The following is a 17,508-nucleotide window of genomic DNA, read 5'->3' as shown; positions in this document are numbered from 1 at the left end:
AATGCTCTTGTCTCCCAGTCGCGTGTCGTGGGATACAAGGTACCAAGACATTGTCTCTCATTGTCTCATTTGGCGTTTGCTGACGACGTTATTGTCTTTGCCAACGGGGGTGCGGATTTGTTAAAGAGAGTCATACAGATTTTGGACTGGTACCAGAGTAACTCTGGCGAGTTGGTGAATGTGCAGAAAAGTGGATACTTAGTACACCATCGGATCACTGTAGCCCGTAATAAGGTAATTGAGCGGGTTACTCAGTTTCAAAAAAGAGAGTTCCCGGTTCTATATCTCGGTGCTCCGTTGTTTATGGGCAGAGCCAATGAGACGTATTACTCGGATTTGTGCCAGAAGGTTCTGAATAAGGTGCTCTCTTGGAAATCCCGTCTCCTATCATTTGGAAATCCCGTCTCCTATCATGTTCTGTCCAGCATCCCGATCCACTTATTGGCAGTGGATGTCATACCGAAATGTACTTTTCGGCTAATAAAGATGGTGTGTGCTGGTTTTTTGTAGGGAGCGAAAGACGAGAGGAAGAAATTTCATTGGATCTGATGACGGGACTTGTATTATCCCACAGAAGAAGGTGGGGTGGGGTTTAGATCACTCACTGACACATATAAGGCCTTCTCTTGTAAATTAGGATGGAATTTCCAGTGTGGAATCTCCTTGTGGGCGAGGTTCCTGAGTGCTAAGTATTGCAAGAGGCTTCACCCCTGCCAAGTGTCCTTGAATCCCTTAGCTCGGCAACCTCAAAGAGAATGTTAGATATTCAGGGGTTGGCGAAGTTGTTTGTGGGGTGGAGCCCGCACGAGGGCCGGTGCAACTTATGGTATGATAGTTGGACTGACCACGGGGCTTTCTATCTGCGAGTGGGGGTATGGAAAGACGTCTCCTTTCTAACCTATATGGAGGACGGGGAATGGGACACGGGGAAGCTAGCAGAAGTTTTACCTTGTGACATGGTGCAACAGGTATTGGCGGTGGCGGGGCCGGATGAGACTCCCCTAATAGAATGATATGGTTAGCGTCGAGCACGAGACAGTTTTCGTTGTCATCTGCGTATAGAGAGGTTCGGGAAATAAAGCCGACATTATTCCTCATTCGCCAAATATGGCATACGAGTGTCCCCCTGAAAGTGTCCTTCTTTATGCTTCGTTTGCTGTCTAATCGTCTTCCCTTAGATGACGTGTTGGCGACACGTGGGTTTCAGCTTCCATCCAAGTGCTCATGTTGTCGGGTTTCGAATACTGAATCCCTTCAACACTTGTTCTTGGAAGGAGAGCTTGCAACTGCAGTGTGACAACTTTTTGGCTCGGTATGTGGCTTGGCTCGGCATGGCAATCATGTCCGGGTATGTTTAATTGGTTGGCTTCTTAAGCCGATGGATTCAGAGAGACTTAGGTTTGTGTTCCGGATCTTACCTAGTCTCATCTGTTGGCATATTTGGAAGGTTAAGAACACAGCGGTGTTCCACGGGGCCGTGCAGCGTCCTACTGAGGTGTGTCAGGTCATCTTTCGGGAGTTAAAAGATGGGTTTTGGCTCAAATTCGGGGAGCTATATCGGGCAGTTGACTGGCCTACGTTCTTGGAGTTGGTGGAATGTCGGTCAGATGCGTTCCTCGTGCGTCCGATTAGGTGGTTGGCTCCATTGCCTGGCGGGGTCAAGCTCAATATTGATGGGTGCTCAAAAGGGTAACCCAGATGTGAGTGGTGGAGGGGGGATCCTTAGGAACGCTGCGGGCTGTATGGTGTTTGCATTCTCGGGGTTTTTTGGGAGCTATACCAGCTTGCAAGCGGAAGCCAAAGCATTATTACTCGGGCTGCGGATATGTGCGCAACGGGGTTTCATTGGTAATTTGGTAGTGGAGACAAATTCTTTGTTGTTACAACGTATTCTTTTGAAGCGTCACTAGTGTCCATGGTCCATCTATGCAGAGGTGGTGAAGATTGAGCTAGTGGCTGGGGGGGCTGTCAACTCACACACTGTTACAGGGAAGCAAACAAAGTCGCCGGCGTGTTGGCAAATGCTGGTTCTGCACATCCTCGGCATGAGGTTTGTGTCTATGAAAGTATTGCGGATTTGCCCAGAATGGCGAGGGGTGAATACTGGTTAGATAAGCTTAGGTTTCCTTCCTTTCGCAGGTTTAAGGTCACAGGTGTTGGTCCCAAAGTGTAATACCTTACACGCTTGTACTACATTTTCTGTCTAATAAAAGTCAAGTTCTATAAAAAAAATTATATTATATAACAATACATCTAACAAAAAAGAAAAAAAGGTTTTCGAATTCCGAATTGAATTCGGAATCGAAATCGAAATCGGAATTGGAGAATTTGAAATCGAAATCGATCGGTAATTCCTATCCCAAATTTTGAAAAATTCTGAATTCAAACTTTCGAATTACCGAATTCGAATTCGTTGCACACTCCTAGCTGGTGTTATTATACCTATGCCAGACCAAACAAATTGGGAGAACACATGCAATGATTCATTACTCCCACCTTGAAGAAGATAGCCTCAGGCAGACCTGAGAAAGTTAGAAGAAAGACTCTATTAGAGGACTTACATGTTGGAAAACTGTCTAAAATAGGGCTGCCAATTCACTGTAGTCATTGTGGTCATATTGACCACAATACCAAAAGTTGCAAGGTCACTGGTTGTTCATTTGTGAGGCAAAGGAAACCAGTGAATGCATAGGTAACTTCAATCAATATATGCTTGTTGGATTTTTTCTATCTACATCTGACTGTCACTTTTTAATGTGTTGCAAGGTACAAGGACCTACTAAATGAGGAAGGGGAGCTGGTAGGGGCCACTCTAGTGTTGGGAAAAGTTCTAATGTAACTAATTCTACTACTTCAAGAAGCCCAACTAGAGCTAAAATGAGAGGTAGAGGTAAGGGTAAGGCGTCAAGACCATAACAAATGGCCCACTATGTGGCATTGACTGAATTGGCCAATGGGGTATCAACAAAAGAACATACTATCCCATTTGACTCTAAGATTGGTGAGTCCTTTTTTTATTTACATTTTATAATTGAATTTGATACACTTGCACTAATTAAAACTACTTATTATACATATTCCAAGTACTTCAAAGGACTGCGCCAATCCCCTCCAACCCAATCTGCGTAAAGTCTACATTTAAAATTCTACATGCCATGGCATGATTATTTTAAACGCAAACTACAAGAAATAACAATTGTAGACTTTACCCAGCTTATTGGAGAATCATCTAGATGTGAAAACTATGCGTGTGCCTATGTGTCCTAGTGTCTTTACCTAACATGTTTTATGAAGACATAAAAAAGTGAGTGCCATAATAAAATAACATGAACCAAATACCATTGCACTTTGTTTTATATTTTTCTAAATTGAAAAATTTGATATGTCAAATTAGAATAGCTATTAGGGCATTACTTGTGAATGTCAGCAGAAGTAATAGGAAATTGAGATAGAAACGACGTAGTTACGTCACTGGTATAAATGAAATGGAGAGAAAGCGCGGGGAAAAGAAAAAAAAAACGCGGCAAGGAAAATTTTGCCGCTTCACTAAAGTTTGCCCAATACATTTCTCTTTGAAAGGTCTCCGCCTCTTACAATTCACACCAAAAAGTTCCCTCAGCTTCTTCTCCAAATCTAAACCCTTGGACCCTATTCACAAAATCCATCATCGTCAAAATCAACCTTCCATTTCTGCCTCTTTTTTTCATTCTTTAATCCCTACCCTCTCTCTTTCTATCTTGAGTTTTTGGATGCACTCCAATTTGACCAGAAGAAGAGAAGGATGGTTTAGCGGTTAAAAGGTAAGTGTATTATGGGTTTTTGAAAATCATATGCTTTGCCTGCCCACTGAATTATTTTCTCCCCTGTTGCTAGTTTGATTTTTTTTTCTTTTTTTAAAATCTGATTTCTATGTTGAGTATTAATAATGTGATGGAGAAAAACATGGGGCAATATTAAAAGCAGTTGGCTGGTTGATTGATTGCTGGTTTTTTTTTGCTGGCATCTAATGTAATGCCATATGGAATGTGTCCGCCTCCTTGTTTCGGCCTTGGGGCCATCGACAGTACCAATTCAGGACTCAGGAGGCAGTCCCATTCTCCCACCGCGGCCGATTGTTAATATTAAGCAAGACAAACCCATCAAACCCTGCCGTGTGATCTGGTATTTGGCAACTAAGCCCGATCGATCAATTGAGGCTTCCTTTTGCAATCCTGTTGAATTTCTAAGCACCTTTTGCATTTACTTTAGCCTACTGATTCCACAAAGTACTTTGGCAGTCAGGTAATAATACGCTGATACAAAGTATAATAAAGTGTATAAAAATAGTGGTAGAGTTTTTTTTTTAAATTCAAGTACAAAAGTGGAAGGGAAAAGGGGAAAAATGGATGTCTAAGAATTGAATCAGGACATTATGATTATGTAGTTAATGCTTCTCTCAACCGAGTTGGAACTTGGGAATTGGTTTCTATTCCTACGTTAGTGCAACTGGTCTGGCACAAAATATAGGATATAGAATCCCAGGTGCTTTACTTCTACTGACTAGTAACTACTAAGAATGTCAAAGATGGTGTACTGTTCATGTCATTTGGTTTCGGAAAAACATGTAAAATTTGGCAAAGTCAGAACTAGTGAATTGGGAAGAAAGTTAACTGTTAGCAATTGTTTGAGTTGTAGTTGAGTTTTCAAACTTGATTCATATTATGGTAATATGGCAATTAAGTTTACCAGAAAAATAATTGGCACCAATACAGAGGTTTCTAAATTTTAACTTGTAAAGCGAAGTTGGTCCCTCAAACATGACCATAAAATCTTTTTATTTCTTGAGTTTAAATAAAATTCCTGCTATCCCAATGCTTTTTATGAAAATGTTATTCAATGAGAATAATTTGCATTTGTGGTTTTCTGTTCACATGGGGAAAATGTGCATGCCTTGGATCATTTTCATGCATATGTTGGTACATTTATATATGTACATAGAGAAAGTAAGCTGATGCCTTGTTCTGTTTGCTTCATAATAACGTGCATGCCTTGTTCTGTTTGCATAGTAAGCTGATGCATTTATATATGTTGGTGCATTTATATTTTCATGCCCTGTTCTGTTTGTTTCAGAATAATTAGAAAAAGTCATTCAGCACTTTTGGTTCTTTCTCATTTTTTTTAAAATATTCTTCAAGAAATTTGCAAGCTGATGTTATTTTTCTTCTTGAATAATTAGAGAAGTACGTATAGCACCTATTCAAAATATTAAAATTTTACTAAAGTTCATTAATGTTTCACCACAGGTTTGAATTGAAGATAGCTATTTGTGAAAAGAAATCATTTTGAAGACGTTGCACATTGATTTCGCTAGAGGTACAAGCCAACTTATATTCTTGTGTTCTTTTTTATTAGGAATTAGATTAAGTTACATATATGATATTAAATTTGTTCATTTGTTTGAACCTGTAATGTACGTTCATTTTCATCTTTTGGTCATTTGGATTCTTAATTTTTTTTTAAACTGGAGTGTCATTGCAGTAGATATATTATATGACCTGCAAATTTTATTCTTAACATTGATTTGTGTAAAAAACTATTTACTTGGTGACACGTGATAAATGGCTAGTAGCGGAAAACCTTTGGGGTTCTCATGTCTTGTGCTTTTATCTCAAACAGTGACCTTCTCGTTGACTTCCAAATAGCTTCTTGGTATCCTAATAATTTTTTTGTTGTATGAGTGATGCACTTTGTTAATATTATTCTTAATTGCTTTCTTTTGCTTATATATGTATATGTATATGTATATGTATGTATGTGTATATTTTAAGGTTAAATTTGTCATGGTTACAGAATATGGATAAAACTTGGATGCAAAAGAATAGACGAAGCAAAGAATATTGGGATGGTTTGCAAAAATTCTTAGATTATGCATTCCAGAATTCAAGTATAAATGGGATGATATTATGTCCATGTAAAGAATGTAAGTGTGGTGTATGTATTACCAGGGAGAATGCAGAACTTCATTTGAAAGTTTATGGTTTTGTTAAAGGATACACCCATTGGGCAGCTCATGGAGAATTTGTTTACTCTAGTGCACCAAAACCTACTTCCTATGATATCTCACATGGGGTACGGGATGAACTTGATGACATGCATGGTTTGGTTCATGATGCAATGGGAATTCCTGAACAAGATTATACAAGGATAGATGGAACTGAATACAAAAGCCAATTGCCCAATGTAGAAGCTGAAAAGTTTTACAATCTAATTGATAATTCTAACAAAGAGCTTTACTCTGGATGTAAAAGATTCTCAAAACTTTCCTTTATGATTCGGTTGCTTCACCTCAAATGCCTTGGTAAACTCAGCAACAAAATTTTTGATATGTTACTTGATTTGTTGAAAGAAGCCTTTCCAGATGCAATGGATGGTTTGCCTAAGTCTTATTATGAAGCTGAAAAGTTAATGAAGGAATTAGGACTTGGGTATGATAAATATGATGCATGTCCGAATGACTGCACTTTATATTGGGGGGTAGATGCAAGAAGAAAGCATTGTGAAACATGTAAAGAATCTAGATGGGTTAAATCTGAAAATGATCCGACTGGTGAGGGAAGAAAAATACCGCATAAGGTTTTATGGCATTTTCCCCTAAAACATAGGTTACAACGCCTATTTATGTCCTCCAAAATTGCAGGCCATATGAGATGGCATGCAGAAGGTCGTACTAAGGATGGTAACATGAGGCACCCTGCTGATTCTCCATCTTGGCAAACATTTGACTTTCATCATCCAGAATTTTCTCAAGATTCTCGTAATGTGAGGTTGGGCCTAGCATCAGATGGATTTAACCCATTCAAAAATATGAGTTCAACTCATAGCACTTGGCCGGTAATATTGATGCCATATAATTTGCCGCCATGGATGTGTATGAAACAATCGAACTTTATGTTGTCATTGTTGATACCCGGTCCATTTGCACCAGGAAATAATATTGATATATATTTAAAACCTCTCATAGCAGAATTAAAGGAATTGTGGGATGTTGGAGTGAATACATATGATGCATCAAGAAAAGAAAACTTTCAACTTCGTGCAGCACTTTTATGGACCATCAGTGACTTTCCAGGTTATGCAATCCTCTCCGGATGGAGCACTAAAGGAAAACTTGCATGTCCTGTATGCCATAAATACACATCTTCACAGCATCTGCAAAATTGGGGAAAATATTGCTATATGGGGCATCGAAGGTACTTGGAAATGAACCATCCATTTCGCAAAGATGCTAAATCTTTCAATGGAGCTGTAGAGTATGGAAAACCACCAGGAAGGTTAATGGGGTCTACAATTTTAGATGAGTTAGCTGGTTATAGTATTAAACTTGGGAAGACAGTTAGTGACAATCCAGAATTGCCATTTAATTGGAAAAAATTAAGTATTTTCTTTGATTTGCCCTATTGGAAAGACAATATGATACGTCATAATCTTGACGTTATGCACATTGAGAAGAACATCAGTGAGATCATTGTGGCTACATTGTTGAATCTGGAAAAAACCAAAGATAATAAAAAGTCACGTCTTGACCTTAGTGATATGGGTATAAGATCAGAATTGCATCCCATTGAGAAGGGAAATGGTAGGAGTGTTCTGCCTCCAGCTTGCTTTACAATGAAAAAGAAGGAAAAGGAGATATTTTGCAAAGTTTTGAAAGGGATAAAAGTTCCAGATGGCTACGCAGCAAATATTTCTAGATGTGTTAAAGTAAAGCCACCAAAAATTTCTGGATTAAAAAGTCATGATTACCATATTTTGATGCAACAACTTCTCCCAATAGCTCTGCGCAGGACTTTATCAAAAGCAGTTCGCTCTCCTTTGATCAAATTGAGCAGGTATTTTCGCAAGTTGTGCTCCAAAGTTTTGGATCCAGCAGATTTAGTTCATTTGGAAAAAGAGATTGGTATCATACTTTGTCAATTAGAAAGGATTTTTCCACCATCCTTTTTTAATGTGATGGTACATCTAGCTGTTCATTTGGTTAGCGAAGCGAAAATAGGAGGGCCTGTCCATTACCGGTGGATGTATCCTATAGAAAGGTACTCATGAAATATTTAAGTGAAGTATTTTGAAAATTTTAGACATTTTTTATCATTAACTTCATCTCAATATTCTAAACCTGAATTAAAACTTGCCTTGTCAAGGTATTTAGGAACTTTGAAATCCTACGTCCGAAATAGAAGTCGACCAGAAGGCTGTATTGCTGAAGGGTATTTAGCTGAGGAATGTTTGAATTTTTGTTCCTTATACCTAGCTGATTATGTTGAAACGAAGTTTAATCGGACAAGTAGAAATGATGATGTGGGCAACACCTCAAGTGAAGGCTTCGATGTATTTTCCAGTTCATGTCGTCCATTAGGAAAAGGAACTCCAACAAATTTCAGCAATGAAATTTTGAGAAAAGCACATCAATATGTGCTATTTAATTGCGACCACATCAAGCCATATGTTGAGTAAGTAAATTCCTTTCAATTCAAAAAATTATATATGTTAAATACTTAGTGAGTTTCTATATGCAGCCAACACCATAAAATGGTGAAGGAGCAAAATCCATGTGCTGGAAAACATGTCATTGAGCGTATTCATTGTGAGAACTTTGCAGATTGGTTTTCGGACCATGTAAGCTCAACAATCTTACAGGTTCTATTATCTTTTTTTTTATGCATAAAAGAAGAAATTTGTCATTGTTACATTTTGTATATAATAGGTTAAACAGATTCAAGTGGCTGATGGTGTTGACATCTCCAAAGATTTGAAACTTCTGGCTAGGGGTCCAAATAATGTGGGGAGAACATATCAAAAGATTCTTGTCAATGGCTTTCGCTTCCATACAAGACAATTAGAATCTCAGAGGAAAACTCAGAATAGTGGGGTTCTTGTCAATGCAACAACATCAAGCTTTTCGAGTACTAAAGATAATAATCCAATTTTAAGTGACTTGGCTTACTATGGTATTTTGACGAATATCCTTGAGTTAAATTACACTGAAGGCCGAACTGTCACCTTATTTGAATGTGATTGGATATCAAAAGGCAAAAGATTAAAGCAAGATGAGGATGGATTCACATTGGCCAACTTCAAGAATGTAAAGCCTCACCCTGAGCCATATGTGATAGCAACCCAAGTTTCACAAGTTTTTTATGTTGAAGACCCTTTAGCTGAAGGCTGGAGTGTTGTTGTTGCTACATCTCCTAGGAATGAGTTTATGATGGACCCCGTATGTGATATTGAGATGTATTTGCAGAGCACAATTACCTCAACAACTCAAATGGACAATGAGAATGAAGACATTCGATGGGTTCGAGAAGATGATGGAGATGAAATACTCCACTAGCCTGAATTGTTGAAATGTTTGGTTTTTGCTATTAAAACTGTAAAAGTTGTAACTATAAACGTGGTTGCAATTTCACATGCATTTTCTTGTAGATGCAAATTCAGATTAACCTTGTTGTGCCTTTGCATTTGTCTATTTTAAATTTTCTGTTTTAACTTACTTACTTGCACTTTAAAATTGATTTGTTAGTAGATGAAAATTTTCAGTCTAGTTGTAGCCTTTCTATTATCATATTCGTTTGAGATTTTGCTATCCTTTTTGTATTTGTGTTCTTTTATTTGTTAAATGTTTTTATTTGTAGGAATGGCAAGGACTAAAAGACAGAAGATTACCGGAAATACACTTGTTGATCAACACGAGGATATAGCTGAAAATCAGATTCACATTGAGGAGCCTAACTCTACAGGTACATCTCTAATAAGTCATGCCCAGTTCTGATTTTCATTCTTGAGATTCAGTTTCAAAACTTTTAGTTCTACTAGTTTCTTTTGGTAATGAAATTCACCGGCGTCATATTTCATGGTTATAGATGAAGAAAATGCAGATGAAAATTCACAAAGAAAAACTAGAGGGCCAACATATATGACAGAAATATGGGGTAAACCTAGTAGTTGTCATCGGTACAAAGTTAGATTTGATAAGGATGGTGAGCCTGTTGGCAAGAACAAGTCCAAATTTACTGAGTTCTTAGGAACAATAGCAAGAAATGGAAAGTATGCTCCTCTAGACGTGACAGATTGGCGTGAAATGACAAATGATAAGAAGCAAGACATGCTTGTATTGGTGAAGGTAATGCACATTTTGCTTGATGCAAATATACAGCTGTACCCTTTATATGACAAAAATATGGATCTAACTATTTGAGGTGTTATTGTAGGAAAAATTTCGTCTTCCTCCAGGTGCAGATTTTTGGACTTTGAAATCAATCGGCAAAAAATGGAGAAATTGGAAATCAGCTTTAAAGGCAAAATATTACAATCCAAATGAATCCATTGAGAGTCAAATTAACAATAGGGATCAGCGGATCTTGAAAGATCAGTGGAGAAATCTTCTGGCTTACTGGAGCTTAGAGGAAACAAAGGTATAACTGTTTTAACTATTAAATATCAACCATTATGTTGAGATTATAAGTTTTCACTATTTTTCTATAATTTCAGAATACCAGCGAGAAGAATAAGATGAGTCGGGCTAAGAAAACAATGAATCATAAGACAGGGAAGAAATCGTATGCTCAAATTCGAAAGAAATTGGTAAATCTTTTAAACCTTTTAGTTTCATTTAGTTTTTTCTTGTATCACCTAGTGGTCTTATGAAGACTTCATTTTCTATAGATGAAAAAATTAGGTCATCTCCCATCACGAGTTGATATGTTCGAACACTGTTATACTGACTCAAACGGAAACCCGGGAAATGATGACGTTGCAGCTACATTAGTAAGTTATTAATTGGTTGATGAAATTAGTACTCTAAATGACTTAAATTGTCTACTAACTTAGGACTGATTTTATCTTCATTAATGTAAGATAATCGACTTTAGTAATATTGAATTTTTTCTGGATTTTAAATACAGCAAGCTTTGAAGGAAAAAGTTAGCCAACTTCCCCCTGGTTCTAATGATGATGTTGGTCGTAATGATGCATTTGCCCAAGTATTTGGGGAAGATAACAATGGGCGTGTGCGCATGTATGGTCTAGGTGTGACACCATCAGACAAATGGGGTAACGTACCTAGTCGCAGCACTTGTCAGCGTATCGTTATGGAGCAAAAGGCAGCAATTTCTAAGATGGAAGATAAATTTGCTGAGCAAGATCAGCAGCTGAAAGACCAAGCCAAAGAACTTGCAGAGCTCAAAGCAATGGTGTGTCAGCAGCAAAATAGTGGCTCAAAAACTGGTGGCTCGATAAATTCAACGTCCTCTAATCATGTTTCAAAATCTCCTATGGGTGCTCGTTCTCTTCAGGTATATTCATGATTATTTTTCAAGAATTTATTGTGATTATACCATATGAGGATACTCACTTTTGTTGTTTGAAACTTGTTGATTCATTAAACTGCTACTTTGTTTGGTTATATTGAATAGTAAAACATGGTAATTTCAACTTAGTAAAGTCATGGTTATTAAGTTTTATTGCTGAAAATTGGAGAAATGCTCAAAATGCAGGGGAAACTCTACCAAATTTTTTTAAAAAATAAATCTACCTAATTCAATTCTATGACTTCAAATTATCTTGTAGGAAGGTGATTGGGTGGATATTTTCAGCTTGTTTGATCCAACAAAATGTCTAGCTATTGGTCGTCTCCAAGGAATTGATCCTTCTAAAGTTGTTGGTGGACAACCATTAGGACCATGTTGGTGTGAAATACTAGTACAAATCGTGATGGAACGCAATGAACAATTGATTAGGCCTTATGGGCTATTGCAAACAATTGAAGATGCACTTGGTGCACCGATTGCTTGGCCACTGAAATTGGTATAATTTGACACAAGATTGTTCAAGTTTTTTTCTTTACAAATATTTGTAAGTTGGATGGATAATGAAGTGGTGTTCTTACTTAATCTACTAATTTTATAGGTGAAGATTCATGAGGATTGACAGTAGCCTTTTGTTTGGAGAAGCAAGAGTTGGACAGCAGCCTTTTGTTTAGAGAAGCAATACTAGTTTTTGAGTTAACTTCAAATTTGTGGAATATTTTGTGTTCTTGAGAATGTTGCTGGATTCTATTGCAAGAGTTGGATGACAGCCTTTTGTTTAAAGAAGTATTAATGCTAGTTTTTGAATTAACTTCAGATTTGTGGAACTTTTTGCTTTATTTAGGATGTCACCAATTTTTTACTTTCAAGCAGATTTATATTCTTTGGCATAGTGGTTGTCTTACAATTGCATATTATGTGTTTGGCGTATTGTATTAGGAGATTAGAGTAGAAAATTTAGATGAAAATTGCACAAAAAAAAGACATCTATTGAGGCACTTGCCAATGCCTACATTGAAACTAATGCACCTAGTAAAACCACATATCGTGACACTTTTTGAGTGTTTGGAGATTCCTTTTTACAATGGTAGAAAATGCCTTGAAAGACAGGTAAACACTACACTATAAACTGCCTCCATTAATGTATATAATGCACTTCATTGTGCCTAGACAATTACTTTTTGGCAACACGTAAAAGTGTCCTAAAAAGGGCAAAAATGATACCAAGTAAAGTGCCTTTATAGGGCATCTTTAGAGGCATTGGTGTGTGCCTATTTGCAATTTCTATCATGGCAATTGTGAATGCATCAAATTCATTAAACATGACGTTAAAAAACGCCTCCAACCTTTTCCAAACGGGTAGTTTAGTAGACATTTGATGTGTGCGCCTCAATAGTCTAAGTGCCTCTAAAAGTTTCCTATTGCATCATTTTGTTGTGCCTCCAAATATAATTTTTCTTGTAGTGCGTCCTTGGCTTTTGGCCAGACTCCACCAACCTACAAGGTAATACTCGAGTATACCGAAACGTTCACCCAAGTCCCTAATCGCCCGACCGAGTCCGCTTCTGGCTCGAGACGACCGGTAACAAGGGGCAATGGCCAGTTCAGCCCAAAAGGCTTACATTCATGCACAATTAACATTTCAATCGCTCAATCATTAAAATTTCACAATCATTTAGGCTAAGTGCGATAAAGTACACACTCGCCTCGAAAACTCGTTTAGCAATCATTGAAAGCATTTAACATGTTATCAATCATTCAAACAAGCCATATAATCATGAAACGTAACAAGCAAGGAACTCTCACCTAGTTATGCAAAACAACGTTCAAAATACCCCACCGGGTATTCCCCTCAGTCACCAATGAAACCTAATATTAAACAAGAGAAAAGATATTACCATTTATCTAGCAACACTATCAAATCAAATCGAAAAAACCCGATCACCTAAAAGTAAAACGTATAAAAATGACTTTCAATGTGTAACGATGGCATTTGGATTCGTGGAAGGGAATAACTAGGGTTCATAAACCAACCTTGAAACCAAACTCAAAAGGTTATGAAATTTTCGGTAGAAAACACTTTAACTAACGACAAATCGAAATCCAATAAGGTAAGCTAGGAAGTATTGTTTTCCGGAATCGTTTATGTAGCTCAAAATCATTAAACTATATGCCTTGAAGAAAATCATGAAAAGGTGGCAAACTATCTCACGTTCACTCTTAAAACTTCACTTAAAAGTTATTCACTTGTGGCCAAGAGAACCCTAAGTCAACCTCTATATTTTGGTATTAGGGTAGAATGGTAAAATAATCATTTTATTTGCCAAGCGGAAATATATAGGTTTAAATAGAAATTTAACCCTCAGCCACCCTTTGAAAGAGTCGGTAACATTTTCAATAACTATGTCCAATTCGTTACAAAATACATTCGCAAAACTCACTTTAACTTGCTCACATTACAAGAAAATAAACGGACGGCATGTCCCTTGTTTTTACCTATTTTCCAGCCATTAATGGCTTCATTAGTTTGCTCAAATCAGTCCCAACATCTCATATAGAAGAATCTCATCCAAAAGCCATTCACTAGGCTTACAAGTCATATCAATACAACAATAAATACGAAAGTCAAGCTAGAAACATTTTCGGATAAAAACAGTTTTGTCTTCAGTTTGCGGTAATGGCACAAATTGCACTACGCTTATCGGATGAGGGTGTAAGACCCACCGTTTCGAAGCTAAGAAACACGGCTACAACATAAGCGAACTGTGACCAACTGTGACGACCCCACCTCCCCCTAAGGCGAACCAGAGGGTTCGGCGGGCCGCCTGCCCAGCTCTCGCCGGGACTCAGTCGTTCACTACAAACCTCAAACGAATTACAAGATATATCTCAAATATACATCAAATGTTCCAAAACTTTACATATCATAAGCGAAGCGTCCACGTTTCCACTGCGCCACTCTGATCCTTGATACCAACTATTATACAGGAGGAAGTCCAAAACTAGACTATTACACATCCAATCAATTCTAAACGTTCAATACAATCCCAATATGAACGATTACACAAAAGGAATTCTAAGTTCAATCCATACATGAGATAATCCACGAATAAACACTACAAGCCCTTCCTTCGCCTTGAGCCCTGTGGAGGGGAATAAAACATTTTTGGGGTGAGCTAGAAGCTCAGCGAGTAACCAATAAAATCAGTAATCAAATCTGTTTAACAATAGTTCATTTCAATGATGTCATTTCAATATGGAGTATCAATAATTCAAGAAACATTCACAATGGAAAGCGATAGAAACATTCATGAAAAGGATACGTTCGTTCTCCTGTCATTTCATTGCATTTGGTTTCATTCGTGCATTCATTCACCCCGTCCCTGGCTTTTGGCCAGGCTCCATCAACCTACAAGGTAATACTCGAGTATACCAAAACGTTCACCCAAGTTCCTAGTCGCCCGACCGAGTCCGCTTCTGGCTCGAGACGACCGGTAACAAGGGGCAATGGCCAGTTCAGCCCAAAAGGCTTACATTCATGCGCAAGTAGCATTTAATCATTAATCATTGAAAATTTCATATTTATTTAGGTCGAGTGCGATAAAGTACACACTCGCCTAGAAAACTCGTTTTAACAATCATTGAAAGCAAAATCAATAATAACAAGACACTGATATGTAGTAAGAAAACAGTTCAAAAGTAAATAAAGTAAGAAATGGTTCATAAATAATTTTAGAAATAGTTTGAGGTCACTCACCTCCACGGCTCTGAAACCATCCATCATATAGCATTGCCTTGCTCAAATCCAAGTCTTAGATCACAAACCCAATGCAACAAGTCCCTTCAAAGTTCGGACAGCACTTCCCCTAAATTTGCTAACTTTTCCAGCCATCACGGCTTCATTATATTTCTCATTCAACCCAAAGGTACACACACAACAACAAGGTCATCCAATAGCCATCCAGCAAGCTCCAAGTAGTACTAGTACAAGTCAAGCTAGGGAAAAGTCCGGAAATGAAAGTTAAGCTCAAAACCAGAAAAACAGTTTTGGACGTCATTTTGCGGTAATGGTACCAAAGGCGCTACGATTGTCGGATGAAGGTGCAAGACCCACCGTTCCGAAGCTAAGAACCAGGGCTACAACAATGTAGAAGGTTACTCAGTCCAAATCCCAGCACAACTAAGTCAAATATGCCAAATAACAAACCAGAACCGTAATTGCAGGTTTACAAATTACACTATGTTGTAATCAGTACAACTCAGTCTAAACAGGTCCAAATGCAGAAATTCCGAAGGCATATGGTAGCTAGGACATCAAGCTACATTTAATCAGAAGACCTCAACAACCAAATCCAAAGCAATTCCAGTCAAAACAGCCGATTACAGGCGCAGTTCGGCCATCCTGATGAACCCAGAACAACAATAGTAAATTCGACATTTCTTACACTACACTAGTCTAAATGACTTGAAATTTTACAGGAAACCTCAACCACATCAATACCTAAAACTTTCATTTTTAAGAAAAGGCCAATTCGGCCTCTAACCATATGATACAAAACCGGACAGAAAAGGGGGTTATGAAACCCTAACTTCCTCAAATTCCTTCCAAACCCAAAATTGGTTGCAATTACCAATCATTTACATCCACTAGAGTCATAACCCCTCATTACCAACCATCATAAATAACCACAACATCATGATCACATTAAACCAGAAAATTCCTCAATAAAATAAAAACTTAACCAATTCATCTCAAACCAAGAAATAAACCACAAATTTCAGCACTTTAGCTTCCACTAAGCACAAATTAAGCATCATTAGGTGTAGGAGGAAGGTCAATCACCACTTACCTAGCAAACAAGAGAAGAGGAGTTGTAGAACACCTTAGCTTCCTTGAACACTTCCACAAAATCACTTACTAGCACCAAATGGAGGGATTTTATGGAGTAGAAACAATTGTAAGCAATTGGTTTGGATGATTTGAGCTAGTTGGAAGCTTAAAATTGGAGAAGTTTTCTTTCTTCTTGAGCTTAAGGTGGCCGGCCAACATGGAGAAAGAAAGAGTGAATTTTTAGTCAATTTTTGAGATATTTAATCCAAGGGTAAGAAAGGTCAAAAAGGTGAATAGTTGTCTTAGGCTTCAACCACTCATATTGAAATGACATCATTGAAATGAACTATTGTTAAACATATTTGTTTAATGATTTTACTGGTTACTCGCTGAGCTTCTAGCTCACCCCAAAAATATTTTATTCCCCTCCACAGGGCTCAAGGCTAAGGAAGGGCTTGTAGTACTTATTCCTGTGATCGGATGAATTATCTCATGTTGGGTAATAACATGGTGACCTATTTGTAACTATATTTTCTAATGGCTTGTCTAAATAGTTTCGTGCATAAGGCTAAATGGTAGTTGGTATCAAGGCCAAGCATTGTGTACTCAGTTCTGAAAACCCTGTGAGTGACCCTAAACTATTTCCAAAGTACTTGTGAAATGTTTCTTGCATTATGTACTAGATTGCATATCATGCGTGCTTGCATGTGAGTTCATGACATGATTTGGCTTCAATGAGTTCTGGGAAAGTCTTGTGCTGGAAACCAACGTCTCCACTCTGTTTATGGTTCATGTTCATGTTTATCTGGAGCTCAAGAAGGGGCTCCCTCTTAATGTTAATGTTAATGTTAAATGATCTATTTGAGCGTTGGGTGTTCAAGTGCTATGATTTCCCTGGCTCACGAGTTGATAACAAAATAAGTCAAGGGATTAGAAGCATGAAGGAAATGATAACAAATTACACTATGCTGTAATCAGTACAACTCAGTCTAAACACACCCAAATAATTCACCTCAATTGAGTAATTGCCTGGGATTATATCCTCCAATCAAAATTTACAGGGTTCCAATCAATTGATTGGATATTCAAATAGGTTATGCAAATTGTTGCCACCTCACTAACCATATTTGGCTTTAACTATTTGCCAGTGTGTACCAATTGTTTATGTATATATTTCCCAGCACAACTAAGTTTTTACAACCTTAGTTGATCAACTGTAATTCACGTGATTGATACGTCAATTATATTGTTGCTCTATCTTGCCCAAATATATTTCCAAAGGAGTACATATAAGTATAACCACAAGCCAAATCACCAAATGATTAACATTGGTACACA

The 17,508-nt window shown here is 37.7% G+C and overlaps 2 protein-coding genes across 2 annotated transcripts; both read left to right on the top strand.

Moving 5' to 3' along the window:
- Positions 1 to 902: 902 nt before the first annotated feature.
- Positions 903 to 9,367, top strand: LOC113758642. Its single transcript, XM_027301409.1, has 8 exons — positions 903 to 968; positions 1,448 to 1,618; positions 1,911 to 2,050; positions 2,767 to 2,835; positions 5,985 to 8,072; positions 8,178 to 8,243; positions 8,553 to 8,652; positions 8,741 to 9,367. The coding sequence occupies exons 1-8, from the start codon at positions 903 to 905 to the stop codon at positions 9,365 to 9,367; spliced, it is 3,327 nt and encodes a 1,108-aa protein (XP_027157210.1).
- Positions 9,368 to 9,670: 303 nt separating this feature from the next.
- Positions 9,671 to 11,961, top strand: LOC113758641. The gene is made up of 8 exons (XM_027301408.1): positions 9,671 to 9,773; positions 9,897 to 10,156; positions 10,245 to 10,448; positions 10,525 to 10,617; positions 10,699 to 10,800; positions 10,938 to 11,327; positions 11,602 to 11,838; positions 11,941 to 11,961. The coding sequence occupies exons 1-8, from the start codon at positions 9,671 to 9,673 to the stop codon at positions 11,959 to 11,961; spliced, it is 1,410 nt and encodes a 469-aa protein (XP_027157209.1).
- Positions 11,962 to 17,508: the final 5,547 nt, after the last annotated feature.

Source organism: Coffea eugenioides, unplaced genomic scaffold (genome assembly GCF_003713205.1).
Source record: "Coffea eugenioides isolate CCC68of unplaced genomic scaffold, Ceug_1.0 ScVebR1_620;HRSCAF=1325, whole genome shotgun sequence".
NCBI classification, from domain to species: domain Eukaryota; kingdom Viridiplantae; phylum Streptophyta; class Magnoliopsida; order Gentianales; family Rubiaceae; genus Coffea; species Coffea eugenioides.
The sequence above is the reverse complement of the archived record's forward strand: the minus strand, read 5'-3'. Positions and strand labels throughout refer to the sequence as shown.

What these genes read in the sequence shown, in the direction of transcription:
- LOC113758641 (XM_027301408.1), top strand. Translation starts at nt 9,671, where the DNA reads ATGGCAAGGACTAAAAGACAGAAGATTACCGGAAATACACTTGTTGAT. An exon ending in TGAGGAGCCTAACTCTACAG is followed by an intron (nt 9,774 to 9,896) that starts GTACATCTCTAA and finishes TCATGGTTATAG; the next exon opens with ATGAAGAAAATGCAGATGAA. An exon ending in GGAGCTTAGAGGAAACAAAG is followed by an intron (nt 10,449 to 10,524) that starts GTATAACTGTTT and finishes CTATAATTTCAG; the next exon opens with AATACCAGCGAGAAGAATAA.
- LOC113758642 (XM_027301409.1), top strand. Translation starts at nt 903, where the DNA reads ATGGAGGACGGGGAATGGGACACGGGGAAGCTAGCAGAAGTTTTACCT. An exon ending in CTTGTGACATGGTGCAACAG is followed by an intron (nt 969 to 1,447) that starts GTATTGGCGGTG and finishes CATATTTGGAAG; the next exon opens with GTTAAGAACACAGCGGTGTT. An exon ending in CAGATTGGTTTTCGGACCAT is followed by an intron (nt 8,653 to 8,740) that starts GTAAGCTCAACA and finishes TGTATATAATAG; the next exon opens with GTTAAACAGATTCAAGTGGC.